At 39.4% G+C, this 25,566-nt stretch overlaps 1 protein-coding gene across 1 annotated transcript; it reads left to right on the forward strand.

Moving 5' to 3' along the window:
* The first annotated feature begins 1,570 nt into the window (after nucleotides 1-1,570).
* RAB23 (RAB23, member RAS oncogene family) lies at nucleotides 1,571-25,094 on the forward strand. Its single transcript, XM_070418334.1, has 7 exons — nucleotides 1,571-1,858; nucleotides 6,530-6,749; nucleotides 8,890-8,975; nucleotides 20,320-20,476; nucleotides 22,230-22,312; nucleotides 23,159-23,248; nucleotides 24,946-25,094. Exons 2-7 carry the CDS (start codon nucleotides 6,595-6,597, stop codon nucleotides 25,083-25,085), a joined length of 711 nt encoding a protein of 236 aa, XP_070274435.1. The 5' UTR covers nucleotides 1,571-1,858; nucleotides 6,530-6,594; the 3' UTR covers nucleotides 25,086-25,094.
* Nucleotides 25,095-25,566: the final 472 nt, after the last annotated feature.

The following is a 25,566-nucleotide window of genomic DNA, read 5'->3' on the forward strand; positions in this document are numbered from 1 at the left end:
AAAACACTGAGTTGTTTATTTCTGGAGGCTTTCATTTAAGATTTTTGGATCAGACTGTGGAAAACAAACCCCCAGATAAGGGGGAACTACTGTATTGTGGCTTCTACTAGGCTTTTTCTGATGTCCATGAGTTTACTCACATGTGTTTTCAGATTTGTAGTCTAAGTGATAAAATTTTTAAGAATTTCTTCCTTAAGAATATGTTCTAATTTTTCTTTAATGTTTTTCATCATTTCAATCATCTACAATTCACGATCCCGGAAAAGTATTTACCTCGTTAGAGTCAAACAAGTGAAATAACTAGCAAAAGACACAGGACATTTTTTTTTTTTTCTGGATCAGTGACTGTTCCGGACACGAACATTAAATGACTTAAAACTGTAACTTTCCAGAGTGCTTTCCCTACAATAGTTTTGTGCAACTCATTTCTAGTCACAGCAGGTAAAATTTCTTCCAAAGCCCTTCAGCCTAATTCTATTGCCATTTTTGCTACAGCACAACTGCAGGATTTAAAAGGCCAGGTTTCCACGCAGGCTTTCCTTGTCTCATTTCCTTATCACAGCATAAGAATCTCTGTTGTGTCCTTGGGTACTGCTTCCAGTCAAATAAAAAGTTGACTTAATCGCATGAGAATGTCCAACAATCCCCTGGAAATGGAAAAGGGGAGCGAGGAATGCTTTTGGGGGCTTCTTCAAGAAGTTTCTCTCAAATTTGCATCCTCAAATTTATTCTCGAAGGCACACTTGGGTTTTCTCTTTTTCCCAACCCCCACTTAAAAAAAAAACTGTGGGAAAATACAGTAATAAGAAAATTTACCATTATGACCATTTTGAAGGGGCATTAACTACATTCACCTTGTTATGCAACCATCACCGCTCTCCATCACCAGAACTTTTTTCATCTTGCAAAATTGAAACTTTACCCATTAAACCTAGACAGTAAAATGCTCCTTGAATAGATAACGCCACATCGTTTTATGTTTGTTTTTCGCTTTTTGTTCCAGTTTACGTTCCAGTTGCTGGGTAAGAAACATTCATTTACCCCACATCCTCACTAACACTTGGTATTTTCCTTCTCTGTCTATTCCATTTTGAAATATAAAAACAACGGAAGCAAAGTGCAGACTGGCTTTGGGGAAACCTTTTAATTTCTGGTTTGGTTCTCTGAATTATTAACCACTTCAGACTTCTCCTTTGTCCAGCCACGAGGTGCGGACTGCGAGTGCGTGTTCGACTTTGTTCGACATGTTTGCTGACTCTGCCCCTCGGACGCCATCCGCTCAAGAACCTAAGGTGTGCGGCCAAGGCAAGTCCCGGGTGCCCGGGGGGTCTGAGCGCTCTGCCGGCGACCTTCAGGAGGCCTTCGTCCGCCAGCTTCCCTTTACCAGAATCCACGCTCCAGGAGCTCCTGTCGCCGCCGGTCTCCCCGCTGCTCACCGGGTTCCCGGGGGGCACGCGGGACGCGGCGCGGTCCTCCGCCAGCAGCCAGCGGCCGGGCGGAGCCGGCGGGGAACCGGTCCCCGCGGCGCATGCGCAGACCGAGCCCGGCGCATGCTCCGCCGCGCGGCGGGTCCACAGATGTGGGGAGAGGAGTCTCCCGCGCCCTTCCATCCCCGGCGGAGCTGCCGCGGAGCCGCTGGTTCTTGGCCCTCATCGCCCATAAAGTTCGTTAAAAATAAATCATAGCCGTTCTTAAAAGAGCGAAAGAGGGCGCGAGCCAGCCGGGCGGCCCCGCCGGGGGAGCGGGCGCGCTGGGAGGAGGTGGAGGTGACGGCGGCGGCGGCGGCAGCTGTTGCGCCGCGACCAGGAGGAGCCGGTCGCGCCGGGCTGGGCTGCGGGGCCGCGGCCGCGGGGGGACGGTGAGTAGCGGCTCGCGCTCCGGGGCGGCGGCGCTGCGCTCACTCGCCGTCTCCGAGGGCTGAGGACCCGTCCGGCTTCGTTGGGGTGGGATCCGCCTCTCCCCGGGGTCCCGGGATGTGCCTTTCTCCAGGGACTGGAGGGGGGATCGGGGGTCAGGAGCCTCCAGGCCCGGCTCCCCTCCCCCGGCCCCGGCCGCCCAGCGCCCGCCTCCCCGACTCTGAGCGCGGTGTCCTCGGTGCGGCTGGAGGAGGTGGGCGGCCGCGCCTGCCGGGAGCCCCCTCCCAGCTCCCTGCGGTCCGGTCTTCCCGGGTGTGGGTGCCTGGAATGGCCCCTTGGGCGGGAGAGCGAGGGGTGGGGCGGGGGCGCGGCGCTGCGCCTCCTTTCTGGCCGAGCTCCCGGCGCCTGGCTCTGCCCTGGTCCCCGGACGGGGAAGGGGCGACTCGGGCGGGGCGGGACCCCAGCCCGGGGGCGTTCAGGGCCCGGGTGAGGTTTGATGGGGAGCAGGGTCCGGAGCTCCGCCCTGGCTTTCAGACCCCTCTCGTCCCTCGGGGGGCCCCACCCTCCCCGAGTTCCTCGCTCAGACAGCCGGGTATGAATGAGCCCGTCTGCGCTCTCATTGACACTGGGTGTCCCCGAATTGCTTTACTCCAACCAGGAGCCCCCGGCAGCTCGCTCCCCGCAGGCAGAGGAACCCGAGGTGTGGAGGCGAATAGTAAACCTCACTGCCTAGTAGCTGGGGACTCGGAAAGGGGCCGTGTATTTCTCTAGGTTTTCTGTAACGCCTAACATGGAGGTGATTCCATTGAGCCCAAGGCGTGTTGCAGTATTTTTAAAATATAATCACAACTGTATTTAAGTGCAGGCTGTGATGAAAAAACAACAAAACCCACACCTCTTCTGATCAGTGAGTTAACTCATCCTTTCCTTTTCTAATATATAAGAAATTTTCTAATACATTGGTTGTCAAGAAAATCTTTAAAATTAAATTTGGGGTAAAAAGGTATATCAAGCTTTTAAATTGTACTCAGAATTGTGCTTATTTTCTAAGAATAGTTTCGATATAGTGCTTTAAGACTATAGAGTAGTGGCTGCTAATCACAAAAACGGTGTTAAAATCTGATAGCACTTTTCTTTCTTCAAATTTTATTATTTTTTAAATGACCATATAGTAAAATTGACTTTTTGTGGAGGTGTATTCTATGAATTTTAGATTCATGTAACCACATGACAGTCAGGATGTAGAACAGTTCTACCCCCCCCCCCCCCCCAAAAAAAAACTCCAACAAACTATGGTATCCTTTCCCTAACTCATCAATTACAGATGCTCCTCAATTTTCGATGGGGTTAGGACCTGATAAACCCACTATAAGTTGAAAATAATTCGAAATGCATTTAATACATACTATGCTGTAGGGTATCAGTTGTTTACCCTCCTTATTTCCTGGCGGAGTGGGAGCTGCGACCCCCTATTCCCCCCCCCCACACCCCCCCTTCCTCCTGCTGCTGCAGTCCAGCATCACAGGAGTATATCATACTGTATATCACTAGCCTGAGAAAAGGTCAAAATGCAAAATTTGAAGTATGGTTTCTCCTGAATTCCTATCGATTTCACACCATCGTAAAGTTGAAAATTGTAAGTCGAACCATGTAAGTCTGGGACCATCTGTACTGTTTGTTCGTTCCTAGTATATCATATAAATGGAATCATGTAACATGTAACCTTTTGATGCCGACTTCTTTCATGCCTTTTTTGAGATTCCTCCAAATTGTTGCATGTATCATCAATTTTTTTAAGTTGCTAAGTAGGATACCATGAGATGGATGTGTCAGTTTATACATCCACCCATTGAAGGGCATTTGGGTTGGTTCCAGTTTTGAGTGATGATGAATAGAACTGCTATCAACATGGGTGTACAGGTTTTATTGTGAACCTACGTATTCATTTCTCTAGGCTATTGCTAGGGTCGTGTGAAGTATGTGTAACTTTTAAGAAATTTTTACACCGATTTCCAGAGTGGCTGTATCACTGCATTTTGACCAGTGACATGTGAGAGTACTAGTTGCTCCACAGCCTCCCTAGCACTTTGTATTGTCAGCATTTTTAAGTTTAGCTATTCTAATAGGCATGGAGTGGTGTCTTGTGGTTTTAATGTGTCTTAAACTAATGACTAAAGACTTTGACTATCTTTTCAGGTGCTTGTTAGATTTCTTATGTTGAATTTTGAGGGTTCTTAATATGCTCTGGATAAAAGTTATTTGTTCCACATGTGTTTTGCAGATATTTTCTCCCAGGCTGTAGCGTATCACAGAGCAGATGTTTTAATTTTCATGAAGTTTAACTTATCAATTTTACATTTTGTGGATCTTTTGGTATCATGTCTAAAGAATTCTGCCTAACGCCAGGTCAAGAAGATTTTCACCTTCTAAAAATATTTTTCTAAAAATTATAATTTTACATTTATACCTATGATTCATTTGGGGAATTATTTGTATAAAGTGTGAGGGGCTCAGCCGGCATGGCTCAGTGGTTAAGCATCAACCTATGAACCAGGAGGTCATAGTTCAATTCCCAGTCAGGGCACATGCCCTGGTTGCTGGCTCTATCCCCACTGGGGGGGGGGCGTGCAGGAGGCAGCAAATAAATGATTCTCATCATTGATGTTTATCTTGCTCTTCCTCTCCCTTACTCTCTGAAATCAATAAAATAAAATAATATATATATATTTTTTTAAGTGTGAGGGGAAGATTTACTTTTTAAAAATATGAATGTCCAGTTGTTCCATCACCATTTGTTGAAAAGGCTGTCTTTCTCCATTGAATTGTTTTTGCGCCTTTGTAAATAAAATCAATTGGCTATATTTGTGTGTATCTAATGTGGGGACCTCTGTTCTATTACATTGATTTATGTATCTTTCTCTTTGCTAGAATCATACCTTTTTCAATTAAGATAGCTGTATAGTATATTAATATCAGGTAATAAGACTTCCTCCAATCTTATTCTTTCTCAAAATTGTTTTAGCTATTATAGTTCCTTTATCTTTCCATATAAAGTTTAAAATCAACTTGTGTCTAACTACAAAAGAATCGTGCTGTTACTTTGGAATTGCATCAAACCATAGGTCAATTTGGGGAGAATTGCTGTTTTTACTTTATTGAGTCTTCTCATCTATGAACATAATACAGCTTTCTATTTATTTAGGTCTTTGTTTCATTAGTATTTTGTAGTTTTCAGCATACAGATCCTGTACGTTTTGTTGGATTTATTCCAAAGTATTTAATATCTTTGGAATTCTTATAAATGTCATTTAAAACTTTTTGGTTTCAAATTGTACATTGTTAGGATATAGAAATACATTTGAGGGTTGCGTGCTGCTCTTTATTGTGCATCCTTACTAAACTCATTTGTTAGCTGCAGGATTTTTTTTTTTTAATTCCTTGGAGTTTTCTACATAGATACTCATGTCATCTGTGAATAAAGATAGTTTTCTTTCCTTTTTCCCTAATCTGTATGGTGTTTGTTTGTTTTGCCTATTGCCTTGGCTAGGACTTCGAGTATGATGAATAGGAGAAGTGAGAGTGGACATTTCCCATAAGGGGGAAAATGATCAGTCTTTCAGAATTAATTATGATGTTAGCTTCAGGGTGTTTTAATAGATGCCCTTTATCCGGTTGAAGAAGTCCTCTCTGTTTCTAGCTTGCCAAGCGTTTTTCTCACAAATGGATGTTGAATTTTGTCCAGTATTTCCTTGGCATTACTTGATATGGTGATGTGTTTTTTCTTCTTTACTCTGTTAATATGGTGGATTATATTGATTGATTTTTGAGTATTGAACCCACTGGTGTTAATTCTTAAAAAGTTTGTTAGAAGTCTTCGATGAAGTCACCTGAGCCTGGAGATTCCTTTTTGAGTTTTAAGTTACAAATTCAATTTCCTTAATAGTTATGGGGCCATTCAGATTATCTATTTTACAGAGGGTGAGTTGTGGTAGTTCATACTTTTCAGGGAATTGGTCCATCTCATCTAAGTTTTCAAATTTATGTAGAGTTGTTTGGTGTATTTATCCTTTTGAATCTGCAAAGTCTGTAATGATTGATATCCCTATTTTATTACTGATTTTGGTAATTTGTGTTTCCTTTGTTCTGTTTGTCAATTTTATTGATCTTTTAAAAAATCCAGCTTTTTGTTTCATTAATTTTATCTTTCTGTTTTCAGTTTCATTAATTTCCATCCTTTTGCTCACTTGGGGTTTATTTGCTCTTCTTTTTGTACTTTCTTGAAGTGGGAGCTTAGATAATTGATTTGAGATTTTTCCTAAAATAAGCATTCACTGCTATAAATTTTCCCTCTGCACATTAACTGTGTCCCATAAATTTTGACATGTCTTCATTTTTATTCATCTCAATTACTTTAAAAATTTTCTCTTGAGCTTCTTCGTTGGCCCACAGATTGTTTAGAGGTCTATTAATAAAGATTCAAAAATGAATGATACTGTGGCCCTTCCTTTTTAAAGAATTTACATTAGATAAACAGTGGGGCGGGGACCTTCATCATGGAAACAAATTCTTGCAATTCAGTATAACTATTTTTTGATAAAACAAGTATAGCTTATTTTATATTGTACAGTTTTTATGTCATGAAAAAATAATTTTATTTTCATTTTAAACCACAGATTTGAGAAGTAAGATCTGATCACCTGGAATTAAAGTTGGTACAGAAACCTTTTCAATTCCAAAAATGTTGGAGGAAGATATGGAAGTGGCCATCAAGATGGTGGTTGTCGGGAATGGAGCAGTTGGAAAATCAAGTATGATTCAGCGATATTGCAAAGGCATTTTTACGAAAGATTACAAGAAAACCATTGGAGTTGATTTTTTGGAGCGACAAATCCAGTATGTATTTGGCCATTTTATCTTCTTGGTTTTGATTTGTGAACTGTGTCCAGGACTTTTGCCAGAGTAATAGTAACTAATCACAGTCCAGTCCACGGCGAGGCCTCCAGAGGCAGTGGCTCATGAAGTATTGGTGGTGGTTTTCGGTTACTCATGCTGTACATACTAAAGTATCTTTATCTTTCTGTCCTTCCCCACCTTCATCTCTTTTCCCTTCCTCTCTCATGTTCTTTTCCTATTCCCCTCCAGCCTCCCTTTTCATTTTATCTTATATCTGTTCTGTATTTATTGGTGGCACTTTAAGCACTTCTTAAACACAAACTGATACTTGAGTCTAGTGAGATTCCATGCACTATTTTATTTGAAAGGAAAGTCACTTGTCTGTCAGAATACTTCTCATCTCTTATATTATGGGATCCTTTTGTTTAGAATGTCTCTTCTCTTTTTAAAACTGGGCAAGACTATATAGAAGTTAGAGAGTTAATAATTAATCATTTGTTTTTACTCTAAAGAAATAAGAGAAAGTAGGTTTGGGAGGATTAAATACTTCTGTGGAAAGGAACTCTTCAAGAAATCCAATTTGATTCTAATACACATCAAAGTAACACTTTTTATCATTAGTCTTGAGAACTTTATAGGGTATCTTAAATTGTAAGAGACAAACTAAATTATATTACGGAAATAAGTAACATTAAACAAATCTGACTTAACTAGCCCAGACATTAGCATCAAAGATAATTGTGTTCATTGTTTTAAGGATTGTTGGATTTCTAATTTGTATTCTGTTATCCTGTTTGTAAAACTATTTTTGTGCCTGGCCGGTGTGGGTCAGTGGTTGAGCATCGACCCATGAACCAGGGGGTCACTATTTGGTTCCTGGTCAGGGTACACACCCAGGTTACAGCCTCGATCCCCAGAGAGGGGGATGCAGGAGGCAGTGGATCGATGATTCTCTCTCAAAGTTGATGTTCTATCTCCCTCTCTCTCTGAAATCAATAAAAATATTTTTAAAAGAATTTTAAAATATTTTTGTATTTGCTTCCTTTAGATATTTTAAGAAGATTAATGCTTATGTTTTTGTACTTGTTATCTGAATCAAATTAATATTTTAAGTATATGGTCGATTCTCATTATTTGTGGACTCTGCATTTGCAAATTCACCTACTTGCTAAAATTTATCCATAATCCCAGAATCAATACTTCCAGTGCTTTGGTGGTCATTCATGGACATGCACAAAGCAGCAAAAAATTTGAGTCGCCCTACACACACATTCCCAGCCTAGGTGGAACAAGACGACTGACTGTCTTTCTTTTTATTTAGTCTCTCAGACTGTAAACAAGTGTCTTTTTAGTGTTCTGTTTTTGTGCCACGTTTCTGTTGGTGATTTCACTGTTTAAAATGGCCCCCAAGCATAGTACTGAAATGCTGTCTAGCGATCCTGAAGGCAAGAAGGCTGTGTGATGTGCCTTACAGAGATAACACGTGTGTTAGATAGGCCTCGTCAGGCATACGTTACAGCGCTGTAGGCTGTGAGTTCAATGTTAATGAATTAACAACATATATGAAATAAGGTGTCTTTAAACAGAACCACACAAAAACAAGGTTATGTATTGATCAGCTGATGAAAATGTAACCAGGGGCTCGCAGGAATTTAACTCTGTATTTCCCATAAGAGCAGTAGGTTAGTATTTGCTAATTCAGCGTTTGCTGTGACTTAATAGAATGTGAGCAAGACTATGGACTGTATGACAGAGTAAATTTTTGAGTTAAAGGGCAACCAAGCAGGTAAGCTGCAGTTTTCCTTTCCAATTCTATCACTTGTGTAGCAGAGGAGAGCAAAAACTGACCTGAGGGAATTCCTCTTTCCCAATACTGCTCGGCTGAGGCCACTAACTGTGAATGTTGTCAAAGGGGAAAACATGGCAGGTAAATTCAAATCATGTGTAAAGTTAAAACTTTGCAGGAATGTCTTTCACCGTTACTTCCACTTGGTAATTGTATCTGCATTTAAAACTACTCAGACTTTTTCATAGTGAAAACAATATTTTTTAATACTTCCAAATTTGAAAGATAAAAATATACACAAAGCTATCTTACTAAAGACATTTTCTTTACATTGAAATCTGTCTCTTGTTTCAGAGTTAATGACGAGGATGTCAGATTAATGTTATGGGATACGGCAGGTCAAGAGGAATTTGATGCAATAACAAAGGCCTACTATCGAGGTAAATTGTGGGGGGTTTTGTTTGTTTGGGCATGTTCTTTTGGCTAAGCAGACAACTTTGCTTTTTTTTGCTTCCCATAGAAAGGGTTCTCTTTAAGAATACTTAAATTAATTTCAAAGCAGTTTTTTAAAATGCCAAGTCATTTTTCTTCAAAGGATCTTGATGAGGGGTAAATAGTATTTGTAATATAGGGTGCTGGTCTCTGCCTTTCGAATTACATGATTTATACAGGCATCCCCAGACCTAGTCAGTCAGCAACTGGTAAATGCCTATCTCTGACCCCAAGGAAGAGACTAGATAGTCAGAGAGTGAAAACTATCATATAAAAAAGTAAAGCCCCTGTAAATAGGATGACATTTTGTTATTACATGAAATTTCATCGGTAAAGCCTTTTCAGTGTTATAGGAGTTCAAAGAAGTGTGAGATACATGTGAAAGGAAAGAACTACAACTGTAGGATTTAAGATCTAAAATGTAGGGTTAAATTCCTCAAAAGAGCTTAGATTTCTAAGTTTCCATTACATTTTTCTAAAATTTTGTCCTTTTCTTATGGAATTTAAAACAGCATTTTTAGTGTTCCTCCAACTCACTGCCAATGGTGATTGTGATGAGAACAAAGTAACTGAAAGCTTAATCTAGTACCATGTAACATTATAGCCTATTGATGCTTTTGAATATATATGTTGTTTTTTTCCACTTTTGAAAATGTGGGATTTATTATTATGCAACTGAGGTCTAATAAAAACATAATTACACTAACATATAAGCAACCAAAAAGTTGGCTTTCTAAATTGTTACCAAGGAAACTTGACTTCCCCTGCCCACTCTAAGAAAACATTTTGGGTCCTTGAGAAATAAGGGAGGTACACCTCTCAGGTGTCATCCTAATAATGTCACCATTCCTTACTGCTCACTCTTTTTACTGTGTCCTTTAAAGGCTTCCCATCTATTGAAGCTTTGATTATCGCTCTCCTGTGGTGTGAGGTGAAATTATGTTCTTACTCCCAAAGCTCTTAAAATAGATCAAATTATGAATTTCATGAGCATTGACACTTTTGATTAATGGGTCCTAACTGCACAGTTTATCCTTGAGTCAAGGTTATTTGTACTTTTTTAGTGGGGTTATTATACCACAACTGCCTCCTCCCCTCTCCCTACACAAAACAGGAAAAAATAAAACAAACAGAAAACCTAGGTGGAAACATCAACAGGTAGGAGGAATGCATGAGATTGTCATTATTTTCTTTTTACTTACCTAGTTTACTTCTCTATAAAGTCTTGCCCTGAAATATATGTTCTTTTTATGAGGAAGAAAAATAGGTTGGGCTATTTTTAAACGTTTGATGAGTTGATATGGTAGTATTACTTTTTAATCAGTATGATACTTTTAGAGAATATATTTATTATTATGAACCTCTAGCTTAAAAAAGGCAAAACTGGTCAAATGTCAAAAATGATTTGATTTGTATATAAATAAAAAGGAGAAAATGTTGGAACCATACAGTTAAGTAGATCAATTGGGTCCCTGATTAAAAATGACCAGGTAGCCTGGCTGGCGTGGCTCAGTGGTTGAGTGTCGACCTATGAACTGGGAGGTCACAGTTTGGGTTGCAGTCTCGATCCCCAGTAGGAGGGCATACAGGAGGCAGCCAATCAATGATTCTCTCTCATCAGCGATGTTTCTTTTTCTCTCTCTCTCTCTCTCTCTCTCTCTCTCTCTCTTCCTCCCTCCCTCCCTCCCTCCCTTCCGCTCTGAAATAAAACATATATTTTAAAAAAAAGACCAGGTAGCTAAAAATATTTTAATTTGCACTGTACTTGAATATTAATGCTTTCTCCATTTTTGCCATAAGATCGTGTTCAATATTATTATCTTTTAACTTTTAAAATTTGGTTCATCCAGTTTGTTGTGTACTTCTTGTTTCATACTTTTAAGGTGTCCAGAAATCATGATTTTTCTTTACTATATCTACAGAAAACATTCTGGGCCAGAAACTAAAAAGAGCCCATAACTAGTACTTACATTTTAATTTATAGTGGGTGTTTAAATTTCTTTCCAGTTTGTGAACTAAAAGGCTTTAAACAGCTTGGATTTCCCTATAGTTAACATTTTAACTTAAAGTAATCTCAAGCATATAAGTAGATGTCTGTTAAAAGCTTTTCTTAAAATGCAACTAACTTTTTTAGTTCCTCCTTATACTGCTTTTCTTTTTGGTCAGCAGTGGAAGCCACTTGGTTTTCACATCCTTGGGGAGAGAAGGTTGCTTCCCACACCAATGGATTAAAAGTCCTGAGCTTTTATCTGATTAGACCACTCTTGACCAGATTACAGTAAATAGTTAGAGGAATGGGATTACCCTAATTGGCTTGGTGCATTTAGGGCCTCAACTCCCAGAGCAGAGGCTACAGTTAGCCTGTCTAAACCCTGGCTAGTGTGCAGTGGGGGAGGGGTGTTCTCAGGAAGGGAGGGGAACTGGAAGCCAGTTAGGCAACCAGGTCATACCTGCTAGTAGTATAGGTTCAGATGATGATGTAATTAAATAGAAATAAAGACTAGGAAGAGAAGGAAAGGGCTAGCTAGGAAGCATGAATTAAGTAAAATATGGATTTAGTGGTGAAACAGTATGCTTTATGAAATTATGACTTACTGATTTATGTCCTAGAAATGTATTATTCAAGATGCATAAAAATTTTGTAAATTTTATTTTTAAAAAAGAAAAATTTCACTATAATTCATTTAAAAGACCTATTATACCAAACACCATTGCTCTAAGGCATTTTTATATTCTTGGAATGCTGGCTTTATTGTATAGTGAGACATGTTGAAACATGACTTCCTTGTAAATAGGTTAGAATAGAGCACAGATCATATTAGGAAGCCTTTTGGGATCCCTAATTATTCCTCTTAAGCTCTTTAAAAAAAATTCTTTATTGTTGTAAGTATTACATGTGTCCCCTTTTCCCCCCCATTGTCCTTTCCCGCCTCCCCCACACCCCCTCTCCAGCCCCTCTCTGTGTCCATTGGTTATGCTTATATGCATACAAGTTAAGTCTAGCCTAGGCAGTAGAAACCATACTTAGTACAGAAAGTTGCACACAACATAAAATAACTTTTCATTATACTTTTTTACTGTCATTGGTTCTAAGAAAAAGATGCTTCTTTCTATGCTTTAGATTATATAGAGTGTCCAAGAGAATAAGGGACAAGCACTTTAAATCTAGAGTAATATCTATATAACTAGAGGCCCAGCGCACAAAGTTGCACGGTAGTCCACCACCTCGCCCACCCGCACACCCTGCCCACCTGCCTGCTGCCCTGCCACGCTTGCAGCCCTGCCCATCTGCCTGCAGCTGTTCGCAGCATTTGAACTCTCTTAAGGGTGGTTGGGAGGGAGTTTCCAATCCCATTCCTTTTCCTCTAATGGTTTCCTGCCCCTCCCCCTTTCCCTATGCTGGTCAGGAGAGCCTCTGGCTGCTCCCCCCTCAAGGGCTAATCAGGGGAAAGAGCCTTTGACTTTGGCTATAAAAGCACCTGTCTAATCACTGAGCTTATTAGGCCACCTGGAGTCCAGATGCATGAGTTACTTCAAGTAAACATTGTTGGGGTGTGTGTGAAAATTTAGGTCTCTGATATTGAGAGGAAAAAACTATTGCTTTAAAATAATGACAACACCTATTTCAAATATTGTAATGAAAGTATGAAAAAAAAAAACCCTCATAAAAAGGCTGCAAAAATGTTATTTTACTTTGAAGACAGTAATAACTGAAAATAACAGGTTTCTTTCAGGCCACATCTAAAAAGGTAGCTGCTTTTTTATGTCTTAGGCCTATACAAAGGTCTTAAAAGACCCCTGACCCTGCTTTCTGAAGATTTTAGGTTAACACGTTTGTCTCAAAAACTGTGAGGTGCCTAATTTTTAAAAACAACCAGCCACACCCTCTTCCTCAACCATATTGTCACATCATCCAAGTTATACTTTATAAACAGCCTTGATGTGCTACACACGTGCTTGCGGGTAAACTACTTTGCCTTAGAAGTATATATTTAGTAATCACTTAGTTACATTATTTTATTTTTGTGAAATGAGAACTGATGGACCAAACCTTTCAAACAGACCCACCAGCTGATAAATAACACCATGTGTTTGATTCACAGTACATTTGGGCATAAACACTTCAATTACAGCTTTGTGTTTAGTATCAAAAACCTTTCCTTGTGTGCATGTTTTCGCTATAGATCCCTTGCTCTGGATTACATTTTGAAAACTGCCTATTACAGATAAAGCACCTTTCCAGGTACCCTTCTGAGAAACAGATGTATTTAAGCACACAAAGGTGTGTGCACACCTTTTTACGCACAAATGTCCATATGATGCCTGCGCCGCGCTCCAGCACATGCCCACATGTGTGCGGCCGTGCACCGGGGTCCCAGTATAAACAGGCTGCCCCCGAACACGCGGAAACCCTGCCAGCCTCCCCAGCAAAGTTAACTGGCGTCACTACACTGGCTGCAGCATGAACCTCTCCACCCCCATGCGGCCTGGGCGCAGGGTGGGGATGGGGGCGGGGCCACCAGTGCTGGGAGGTGCCTCGGAGCTCCAGCGGGTCTCTATTTTTTTTTAAATTTGCCATATTTGATTCAGTTCTTTTTTTAAAAATATATTTTATTGATTTGTTACAGAGAGAAAGGGAGAGGGATTGAGAGAAACATCGATTCAGCTGCCTCCTGCACACCCCCTACTAAGGATGTGCCCGCAAGTAAGGTACATGCCCTTGACTGGAATCGAACCTGGGACCCTTCAGTCCACAGGCTGAGCTCTATCCACTGAGCCAAACTGGTCAGGGCTCTCCTTATTTTTAAAAGACTGTGCCACACACGCCCGGCCCCCAGCACCGCCTGGGCCTGGGCGAGGGGCCACTGGTGGTTTGCAGGCCAGCCACGCCCCCAATTGTGGTGGGGGTCCCCTCTGGGGCGCTGGGCCAGCCTGGGCCAGGGGCCGCCTTGGGGTGGAGGGGGCTAGCCGCCCCACACTCAATCGGGGTGGGAGAGGCTGACCTGGGGTGGGGCAAGGGAAGGGGCTGGGTTTGCTGGCAGCAGTGGGCGTCGTAGTGACTGGTGTTTAGTCGTTATGGCGTTACGACCACTGGGTTTTTATTATATAGATTGTGTTTCTGGTTGGTCTTCGCCATTGTCAGATTTTACACTGTGTTCTCTAGAGCAGTGTTTCTTAAATTTTAATGTGCAAATGAATTCCCCGGGGAGCTTGGTACAATGCAGACTAATTCAGTGGCTCTGTGGGTGACACTGAGATTTCTACAACCTCCCAGGTGATGCTTATGTTGCTGGTCTTCAGCTATACTCAGAACAAGTCTTGTCGGGTCTTCCAGTTACTTAAGGATGGAATTACTCTCTACTACAATATTATGTTTCTTGGGGAATATTTTCTGAATTGCATTCAGAAATAGTAACTTAAAAAACAAAAAGAAGAAAAAATAGTAACTTTTTAAAAATGATCTTATTAATCAGAAATATTTTACTTATGTAATACCCTTTGTAATACTTTAAGAGGAAAATAAAAAAAAAAAAAAAAAAAAAAAAAAAAAAAAAAAAAAAGAAATATTTGCTACTGGTGATCTTGTAATTGACACCAAAAGTTTATTTAGAGCTCCGTTTCCTGTTTCCTGATGTGTGGCTTGTTAACTATTCAAAGTTATTCCTTTGTGGGTGGTTTACTGGTATTTATGATAATGCAGTAACTTTTTCAATGGTGTTATTCTTAGGGTAGGTAGTATAGAAGGAAGATTGAATAGTAGGAAAATTAAGGTCTTTTTAAAATATGGATAGAAAACACCTGCTGCCTTTAAATATCAAAGTTGTAAGATGTCCAAATGACAGCAGAGAAATTAAAATATTAACTTTCCTAAAGATACCTGGTACCAATACAGAACTGGAAGTCAAAGGAAGAAATAGAAAGGATAACAGTGTTACCATTGTAATTAGCTGGTTGTTAATAATTGGAAAGGAGCCCTAGCCGGTTTGCCTCAGTGGATAGAGCGTTGGCCCGTGGACTGAAGGGTCCCAGGTTCAGTTCTGGTTCAGGGTATGTACCTCGGTTGCAGGCTCGATCTGAGGCCCTTGTTGGGGTGTGTGGGGGAAGCAACCAATCGATGTGTTTCTCTCTGTCTCTCCCCTCACTTCCACTCTCTCTAAAAATCAATGGAAAAATATCCTCATTATAGGACAGGAGCAAAAGGGAGGCCAGATATCATAAGCATGCCATCTGGAAGCTGCAACTTCACACTCCCCAGGGAACCACCAGTCCATTCCCTGCTAATCACTTGGGGAAGGGGTCCAACAAAGGGGAGATGGATGCATGTGTAGTAAAGTCAGGGTTATGTAGGGAAGGTGCCTGCCAGTTTAACCTGGAAACAGAGATAATTAGCTAGAGGGGGTGGGCCACTGCAAGTGCAGGAAATCTTAGAATGTTAAAATCCCCAAAGGAATTCTTGCACTCTGGTTCCTCCTTTGTTCCTCTGGTTTTGCTCCTGCTTCCTTGCATTCGCCTGTGTTCCTAGAAGCTGCATGGCCTATGGCCATGCAGACCCCACACTTAATGGACTGATGGACTGCAGCTGGGAACACAAGCTAAACTAGCCTGATGCTGGATTGGACTGTGCAAATATGAAACAGAAACTTTGGGCAGCAGCTTTAATCCCAGCTCTGCTAAGGACACAGCTGGACTTCTTCCATGGTGGGACGGAGTGGAGTGGAGGGAACCTTGGAAACTCAGGGGTTTAATTCCACGCAAATAAGTGCCACTCATTTACCCATACCAGCCTCAAAAATTCTTTTTCTTGTGACATCGCAAGAAGCCCACTTCCACCAGCATCCAGTGCGGACATGGAGGGCACCCTACCAAAAATAACAGTATAGGGTCATTTTTGAATTAAGAATATTTATAATAGCTAGTATGTTGAACAGGGCACAGCTCGTGAGGTTACCAAAATGCAACTTTTGTTTTGTCTCTCACATCCCTTTGTATTTGACTAGAGGCCCGGTGCAAGATTGGGCCGGGGAGGGACCGCAGGAGGGCTCTAGAACGTGTCCGGCCCTTCTCACCCAGTCCCGATTGGCCAGACCCCAGCAGCAAGCTAACCTACCTGTTGGAGCGCCTGCCCCCTGGTGGTCAGTGCGCGTCATAGCGACTGGTTGAACGGTCGAACAGTCGGACACTTCACATATTAGGCTTTTATTATATAGGATTAGGCAGCAGGAGGAGGTGCAGTCTTTTCCTTTACCCTCAATAAAACCCCCCTTCGTCTTTTCTGTCACTCTCCAGTAATTTTTTTTAGCTGCCTCATAGTTATTTCTAGTCATGAACATGACCTTAATTTGGTAATGGGAATAGTCAGTCATGTATATTAATCAAAACTCCAAATGTAATTTAGCATTAAATCTCTTATCTTTTCTGGAGTCTTACTTAGGCTAGTACCTGTGGTCTCCGAAAGGAATATTGGTTGTTTCCTCCTCCCACTTTCTTACCCAGCTTGTAGAGATGGTTCTTTATTCTCTTGGGTCAGGCCTAGGAGAAGAGCAAATTGGGGACAAGAACACTGTGGTAGGTGTCTGATGTTGGGGCCTTCTGGATGGCAGATGTTTAAAGATGATTTTCTAGGAAATCATCCTGATTTCCTCTAAGGCTCCCATTTTTGGGGATGTTTCTTCAGGGCAAATGTATACGTCATTTGGGCAGTTGCTTTGCCCCTTTGTGGGACTCATCATTCCATCCCCATCTTCCTTTATGCTAAGCTCTCATCACCCAATAAATAGCCCTATTGAACATGATTTAAAATGATCCCATGCTGCCCTACCTGGTTTGGCTCAGTGGGTAGAGCGTCGGCCTGTGGATTGAAGGGTTCCAGGCTGGATTCCAGTCAAGGGCACATGCCCTGGTTATGGGCTCCATCCCCAGTAGGGCGGGTGCAGGAGGCAGCCTGATTCTTTCTCATTATTGATGTTTCTATCTCTTCCTCTCCTTCTCCCTTCTTCTTCTGAAATCAATAAAAATGTATTTTAAAAAAAATTCTTGCGGCACACCAGTTGAAAATTGCTGACTTAGACAATAAATCCCATTATAGTTTAAGCCAGTGTTCATTGAGTTTAAACAAAATAATAAATAAAATAAAATAAAATGATCCCATGCTGGCTTATCTCTTGGATGTGGCTCCATGCTTGTATGAAATTCTTGTGCATTCTTTGTCTTGTCCTTAGGGGGAGCACAGTTACACCCAAATGCAGCTCTCTTCTTTTTCGTCTGTTGGTCTTGTCTTTTTACTCTTGCTCCCAGCCACTGCATCTTTCTCAGGCTTGAATCAAGCAGCATCAGTCCAGAGTTGCTGGAAACACATATCAAGCTCCTTAAATGGTCTTGCTGAAGTCCATTCCTGCTAGGTTGAGAAGAAGGGATAGAAATGATAGTACTCTTCCCCCATCCATCCCACCTTCTTGAAAGAGAGAGAAGGATTGGGCGACAGTACTTCCTCTAAAGAAATCCTTTATTAATCTTCCTTTTTCCACCTTCTCAGTTCTTTAAAAAAAATATTCTTGAAGTGCTTGAGGGAGTTCCAGAGTTGTGTAGGATTTATAGCTATGTATTTCCTTTGTAAATTCTGCAAATAATGATCTTTTCACACACATTTTGGAATCTGGTATTTGTCATGTTTTTTTGGTACATCAGTCAAAAAGAGCCCTCTTTTAACTTTTTGGCAGAATGTTTTCTATGGATGGATGGTTTCACTTAGGGGAAATTAAACAGTTGTGCAATATTTGTCATAATTTAAAAACTGCAGAAGTAATCTAGGTTGTCTGTTTTTGTTTCATTTTGGTAATATATTTAGGTTAAATGAGATGAGTTGGTTGCAGCATTCAGTCTGAGGCTTAGTATCAAGTGAACAGATTCATGTGCCGTTCTTCCTGAAGATTATAATTACTCTTTGTTACAACTTATTTCTGTTGTCTCGTTCAGGTTTTATATTTTCTATAGTTCTTTTTTCTATTTTCTGTGCTGTACATTGGATAGGTCACTTTTCTCCTTGTTTTTTAGGCATATTGACTCCTTCTTATTATGGTGATTGCCTGTAACTTACGACACTTATTCTCTTAGTTTAACCTTCCCTTCCCTCCAAGACACCAACAGAGCAGTTCTTGGCACAACTGGGTGGGAATAATTTATCTGGGAAGTGATCCCAGGAAGTAGAAATAAAGAGACTAGGGAAAGCAGGAGAAAAACTTGTAAAGGGTGTATTAATGAGCTAATTATAACTGTAGGCAATGAGGGATCCCTGTGAAGAACCTTCTAGGCACACCTCAGGATGGCCCTACCAACATGAAGATGAGGTATTTATCCCATCCCCCATAACTTGAAGCTTCTCCCCAGAGGCATCAATTCCACAAACCCAGGGGCCCTCTGAAGCATCAGAAAGCACCTGAGGCAGGAAAGCAGAGAGCACCTGCAGCATGTGCTTGAGGTAGGGAACTAGCAACAGGCGGGAACTGTCTCCACAGCTGCAGTGGCTCCTGGGGCGGAGGGGGTGCAGGTACTCCAGTGTCTAGTGCAGAAAATGATGTTTATTTACCTCCCTTGATTACTTAAACATGTCACCATCACATTTCCTCCTCTTCAGACAGGCACTTCAGCACATTCCCACATTCCTTTGATCTCTCCCACTCAGCACCCCACTAAGTAATTTGGGGTTGTTATGAATACACTTTTTCTTTTATCCTTTTTTTTTTTTCAATTTCTTTACCTATTTATTTATTTCATTGTTTAAAGTATTACATATGTCTCCTTTTTCCTGGATTGATGTCCCACCCCCGCCACTCCTGCCTCCCAGGACAAGCCCCCACCGCCCCAGTGTCCGTGTCCATTGGTTATGCTAATATGCATGCATACAAGTCCTTTGGTTGATCTCTTACCCCCCCCCCCCCCTTTTATCCTTTATTTTATTTTTTTTTAAGTATTTTTCTTTAAGTGTACCTGGAGTGTACCTATTGGACCCTCAAATTAAATGATAATTGGATAGATAGAAAATTCTTGGTTTCAAACTAACAAATAGAGTTTTATAATAAAACTTAGTTAAATCAAAGTTAAAGTGTGAATAAACAATGTTTTATTTGTAGTTTAAGTAAAATTTAGAGTTCAAGTAAATATAAATTTATTTACCAATATACTCATCAATTTTATTCCTTCAATTTTGACAAAGTCTCAGGGTCTATCTGCCTGCTTCCCCCTTACAATTTGTGTTACTAATTTAATCTTTGGTTTTAAACCTGTCTGGAGTAGAGATTTTCCCAGATGAAGCCTCTTTTTATAGTAATACTGAACTGCCAGTTTTCTCTTTCCTCATATGCTCATTTTCTTTCTACTGTATTTCCTCTGGCAATAAACAAATTGATTTTGGCCTTAGAGTGTCTTAGGTAGCCTAGTACGTATGTCTGAGTCTTAGTAGGAAACTTATACCTGAGGAATCTGGAAGGAAGGTGTAACAATAAGAAAACATGCCTTGATTCCAGGAAATCCTCTTGACCCCAGGACAGTTTTTCTTGTGGTCTACACATCTGCTTTTTGTCACTGTGCCACCTGATTCAACAACTAATAATTTGTAAGAGAGTTTCTTCCAGGTTTCTGCTTATATTTAATTTTAGATATAATCAACCTAATGTGATAGTTGATAGATAAAATATTGCCAATGAGTATAGTATGGGAATTATATAGTTAAACAGGGTAAAAAACTCAATTAAACCATTTCCCTTTCTTACTGTATATATTTTTTTCTTGACCCTGGTTTGTAAGTGATATTTGTTAGCATCATTGGTATTCTGCTACCAACATGAGATAATAACATACTTTTAGAAAAGTAAATAGAATTACGATTTTTTTCATAGATTTTTCTTAAATCTATACTGAAAGAAATTAAGAAGCAAATGACAAGTATTCACAGGAAGAACTTGGCAACAGCCCATCATTCATGTTTAGTTTACCATTCTCTGTAGCTCTTATAATGTAATTAAATGCATTAATATTTCATGGTGTTCCCCCCCCAAAAAAAGTTTATAATTTTGATAGAACTTTGATACTTATACAAGTTTGAGAACCACTGTTCTTGGTAAAAATTGGTTCTTTGAATTAGAAAATAGAGTTTATATTTTAAAAAATAAGCAGAGTGCTAAAAGATAAGTTCACCAGTTATTTACATGAAAAACTGTTTGTAGGTAAAAGTTGCCCTCACCCTTCACAGGATTGTTAAATTAATTTAAATAATATGTTTATTTTGTGACCTTACAGGAGCCCAGGCTTGTGTGCTTGTATTTTCTACCACAGACAGGGAATCTTTTGAAGCAATTTCCAGTTGGAGAGAGAAAGTAGTAGCTGAAGTTGGAGATATACCAACTGTGCTTGTACAAAACAAGATTGATCTCTTGGATGATTCTTGTATAAAGAAGTAAGATGGCAATTTTTGAGGGGGTGGCGATAATTCTATAAAGTTAAAAACGATTTTAATTTTTGTATAAACTTACAAAATTTAGGGACGTTTACATAAAGAATGCCTTATATTTAAAATTTCTGTGAGCTGTTCTATGTGATTGATTTGTTTTAAAAAAAGTTCTTACTGAATCATAGGTAGAGAAAATTAAAGGATTAAATTTTGAAGCTCCTTTTAGAATTCTAGGCTTAGGTCTTTGCACCGAAAATCCAGTTCTTCGTTTTAAGTCAAATGTAGATCTAGTGATAATGCTAAAGAAAACATTTAAAAATATTTAAACATATGAAAGATGCTTTAATAAAAAGTAGATAGATAGCCTATATTGATGAGTTTCATATTGTTTTGTATTTTCAGAACTATTATGCTCAAATTTGTGAATGGAGTTTAGCATCCAGCTAATTTTTTTCTATAAGCATTTGCTCATTGTATTATTAAAGTTTTGCTTATGTGTTCTTATGTTATTTGTTGCTGTATAACAGATTAGTCTAACTTAGTGGCTTACAGCAACCAACATTTATTATTTCTGTTTCTATAGAAATTTGGGATAGCTTGAGGGTTGTTCTGGTTCAGAGTTTTCCATGAGGTTTAGGCAAGATATTGGCTAGGCCTATAGTCACACAAAGGCTTGACTGGGGCTGGAGGACCTGTTTCCAGGATGGTTCACTCAGCTGGCCATTGGCAGGGGCTTAGCTCCTTGCCACGTGGATCTTTCTCTCTAGGGCTGCATGAGTGTTCTTACAACAAAGCAGCTGGCTTCCTACAGCCGGCAAGCCAAGAGAGAGCAAAGCAGAAGCCACATGTCTCTTAGGACTTCGCCTCAGAAGTTACATACTATCGCTTCTCTCTGTTATTGATCCCATTGACCAACCTTGACTACAGTGTAGGACAGTGATGGCGAACCTATGACACGCATGTCAGAGGTGACACGCGAACTCATTTTTTTTGGTTGATTTTTCTTTGTTAAATGGCATTTAAATATATAAAATAAATATAAAAAATATAAGTCTTTGTTTTACTATGGTTGCAAATATCAAAAAATTTCTATATGTGACACGGCACCAGAGTTAAGTTAGGGTTTTTCAAAATGCTGACACGCCGAGCTCAAAAGGTTCACCATCACTGGTGTAGGAGGAGACTACACAAGGGTATGAAGACCAGGAGCGTGGGGAGATGGGATGGAATCATTGGGAACCATTTTGGAGCTTAGCTACTATAGTCTTAATAAAATCAGGAGTCCACCATCAGGAGTCATAATAAAACTAAAGTTAGGGGTCCACTCTTGTAGAGACAGCCTTACTATACTGTTGACTCTGACTTTGGCAGCAAAGTAGTTTCATAGCCAGTAAGAGTAAAATAAGTACTGCACTATGTGATTCTCAGAGTGTAATTAAATTCAAATTTTTTTTAAAACAGAAGAGAATATTAAAGTATAATATAAAGAAAAGCGATATTTTGCTATTTTAAGGCTAGAGTTTAGTGACTTTATGGAAAAGTGTGTGTTTATAGTTACAGTATCATGGTTGGTGTTTATCAGCTCCCACAAGTAGTGAAAACAAAACCCTGTTCAAGCTGAGAACACAGCTTTAACTGGTCTGGAACATCTGACACCACCCTCCCCCAAGCTGTATCAATAAATGTTATAAAAGTGATTTTTTTAAAAACAAGCGATCAGAAAGTATCTCCATAAGCACTTTTCCCTCCATTGATACAGCGAGGAAGCTGAAGCACTGGCCAAAAAGCTAAAGCTAAGATTCTACAGAACGTCGGTGAAGGAAGATCTCAATGTGAATGAAGGTAAACTGCCGTTTTAAACATTTAACAGGAAATCTGTTTTACTCTTCTTAGTTTTCTATTGTGTTGTTTAGAAAACATTTATGATGAGAATAGAATTTTATTGTCACCTGTCATTAAAAAAAAATTAAAGCATGATGCTTCTTTGAGTTAGAGTTTTTAATTATTCACTGATGTCTTGGAATACTTGGTACTCTACAGCAAAACTCTGCTGGGTGTTTGTTTTGTTTTTTATCTTTAAAAATATAACTATATGTGTGAGTGTCTATGCATGTATGTGTTTTTCATGCATACCTTTTAAAATTACTGAATTGGTTTAGAACTCCACAATAGGTGGATATTCCAGTAGGTAGTTACAATAGCCTTAAATTAATAGTATTTCCTAGATTAAGAAAGTAATATTAGAGAAAGACGATGGTTATTTTTCTCATTCCAGAATTGCTACTTATTATATTAGATAGCAACTGGATTGTTGCCTAGGTGTCTTTCTGGGTAGGTATTTTTTTCACCTAAAGAAATGAGACATCTTTTTAAGACTAAGTCATTTAGTGTTGCTGAATATTAATCACTATTCAAGTACTGAAAACTAAAGAGCCAATGATTACAAATACTATTTCATTTCTTTACTAATAAAATGCCACTATCTGTTTATTAGTATTGCCATTCATTGTACATAGGTATTGCTGAAATAAATTTACAAGTTGAATTTTTCAACTAGATTGTATATTTCTAATTTAATTTTAAATGTGTTTAGTACATATAAATATTATAGTAAGTAATGTGCAAAAACATATTTTATCTGCTTAAGTCATACTGACCTGGTAGGCTTTTTGTTCATTTTTATTCTAGTTTTTAAATATTTGGCTGAAAAGTATCTTCAAAAACTGAAACAAGTAGCTGAGGATCCAGAATTAAGGCATTCAAGTAGTAACAAAATTGGTAAGTACCCAGGACATTTTAGACCCATGTTTACCTGGTGAATTTATTTCCCATTAATTATCTTATTTACTATTTTTTCATACAGTGTGCTCAGTTGTTTAAGAAATGTGATTAGAATGTGTTAGATCAGTGATTATTACATTTAGTAGTATCAGGTCTCTTATTAAAGGTATATTGATTCTCATTATGTAACATTAAATACAGGCTCTCTTCATCCCAATATTTAAAGACAGTTTTGTCCATCCTTCCTGTGCGACTTCATGCCCCACTTTTATGTATGTACCCCTTTTACCAGTTCCACCAGAGGTCTTGCTCTTTCTTGAACATGCCCAGGGCTGTCTTTCTTTTCACTTTTGCTCATTTTGACTCTTCTATCAAGAATAACCTCCCTTTCCCATCTCTGTCAAATAACTATTTTTTTTTTTAATCCTCACCCGGAGATATTTTTTCCATTGATTTTTAGAGTGGAAGGGAGAGGAAGAGACAGAGAGAAACACAATGTGAGAGAGACACATCAATCGGTTGCCTCTGGCATGCCCCCAACCAGAGCCAGGAGCCTGCAACCCAAGGTATGTGCCCTTGACTGGAATCGAACCCAAGACCCTTCAGTCTGCAGGCCTACTCTCTATCCACTGAGCCAAACCAGCTAGGGCTGTCAAAGCACTATTTATTCCTCATGGACTAGCTAGAAAGCTCGCTCGGCTATGTAATTGGCCTCATGGTTTTCCTTTAAGTGAACAAAGATCTAAGTCCAGGACATTGCCGGGTGTCCAGTTCCTCCTGCTTCCTATAATCCCTCCTTCCTAATAAATTAGATGTCACTCGTCCTGTCTTTGAACCATTTATGGGATCTTGTGTCTCTTTTATGGCACTTAACATGTAATGTCTTATACATATATCATTAGTCCTTTGTATACTAACTCACCTCATTTATTAGCTTGTAAACTTCCTTTTTGCTCTTTTAAAGATTGTAAACGTCTTGTGGGCAGGAATTGCTCGCAGTCACCTTTGTGTTGTTGATAGTGTCTCTGGCCCATAGTTCTGTGTATCAGGGATGATAAATAGTTCAGAAAGACCAGCACAGTTCAAAACAGAACCTATAATAGTTAAACTTTTTTTAAAAATTTATCTTTTTTATCTACTCATGACTTTAATTATCTGTAGACCATTTTGTTAGTTTAGCCTCGATAGGAAAATCTTACATTACTACCAGCTTTTACATAGGTAATGTTTTGATTAACATAAAATATCACAAATACTGTTAACTACATCAGGTATTCTTAAGGAAGTTATCTGATATAAAGTTAATAAGTGAAATTATTATAATTATTTTATTTACTGAGTCCATATTTCAAAAATAGTGAAAAGATGCAGAATAATGTGTAGAATATGTCACCATTTGAGTAGCAGAGGGAGGAAAAAAGAATATATATATGTATTTTTGCCTATATATGCATAAAATATCTCTGGAAGAATACATAGGAAAATTGATAAAACATGCTTGCCTTAGGGGAATAAAACTGGGGTGGTGGGAGGAGACTTCATTCTGAACTCTTTTGTACCCTTTGAAATTTGAACCATATGTATTTCTATTAAAAATGAATGAAATGAAAAGAAAGGCTTAAAGTTGGAAATACTACTGATTCACTAAGAAGCTGGATGTTTCAACCTCTGTGTCCCCCTTCATTTTATTCCAGGTGTCTTCAACACATCTGGTGGAAGTCACTCGGGTCAGAGTGCAAGTACCCTTAATGGTGGAGATGTCATCAATCTTAGACCCAACAAACAGAGGACCAAAAAGAGCAGAAATCCTTTTAGCAGCTGTAGCATACCCTAAAATGTCATAGGCAGGAAAATAATTGTGCAATTCAGTGAGAACTACATCCAGCGGTCATGGTATGTTACAAGTTTTTTAGCAGATTTTGCACCTAATGCTTTGAAAGTTGGCAGACTTAAATATTGATCTGCAGTGCTTTTCAGAATGGAGTGAGATCTTTGGAGGAAAAATTACTGCCCTGTGGACTCATTTTAATTTTTTTTACATTAGACGAAGCTTCTCCTGTTTTTGAAGGAATGCTGTAAGAAATGTCAAAAACAGGTTTTGCTGAATTTTAAATGCTGGAAAACACAAATGAAATGCCTAAATATATTGGTACAGATTGTAATATTATGGGTCAAGAAAAGATAGCATTCTTTTTCTGAAATTAGTCATCTAGCTTTTCTGGGAAATAGTATTGAATCCAAGTACTTACAAAAAATAATAAAGAAAGGTAGACCCTAAGTTTTGTGAGACTGCATTAGTATGTACTTGGGCAATG

The sequence above is a fragment of the Myotis yumanensis genome, unplaced genomic scaffold (assembly GCF_028538775.1).
Source record: "Myotis yumanensis isolate MYYU_CA2020_CCGP unplaced genomic scaffold, mMyoYum1.0.hap1 SCAF_6, whole genome shotgun sequence".
Lineage (NCBI taxonomy): Eukaryota > Metazoa > Chordata > Mammalia > Chiroptera > Vespertilionidae > Myotis > Myotis yumanensis.

Coding starts and splice junctions, on each gene's coding strand:
- RAB23 (XM_070418334.1), top strand. CDS start 6,595: ATGTTGGAGGAAGATATGGAAGTGGCCATCAAGATGGTGGTTGTCGGG. Junction 8,976..20,319: donor AACAAAGGCCTACTATCGAG/GTAAATTGTGGG, acceptor GTGACCTTACAG/GAGCCCAGGCTTGTGTGCTT. Junction 22,313..23,158: donor AGATCTCAATGTGAATGAAG/GTAAACTGCCGT, acceptor TTTTTATTCTAG/TTTTTAAATATTTGGCTGAA.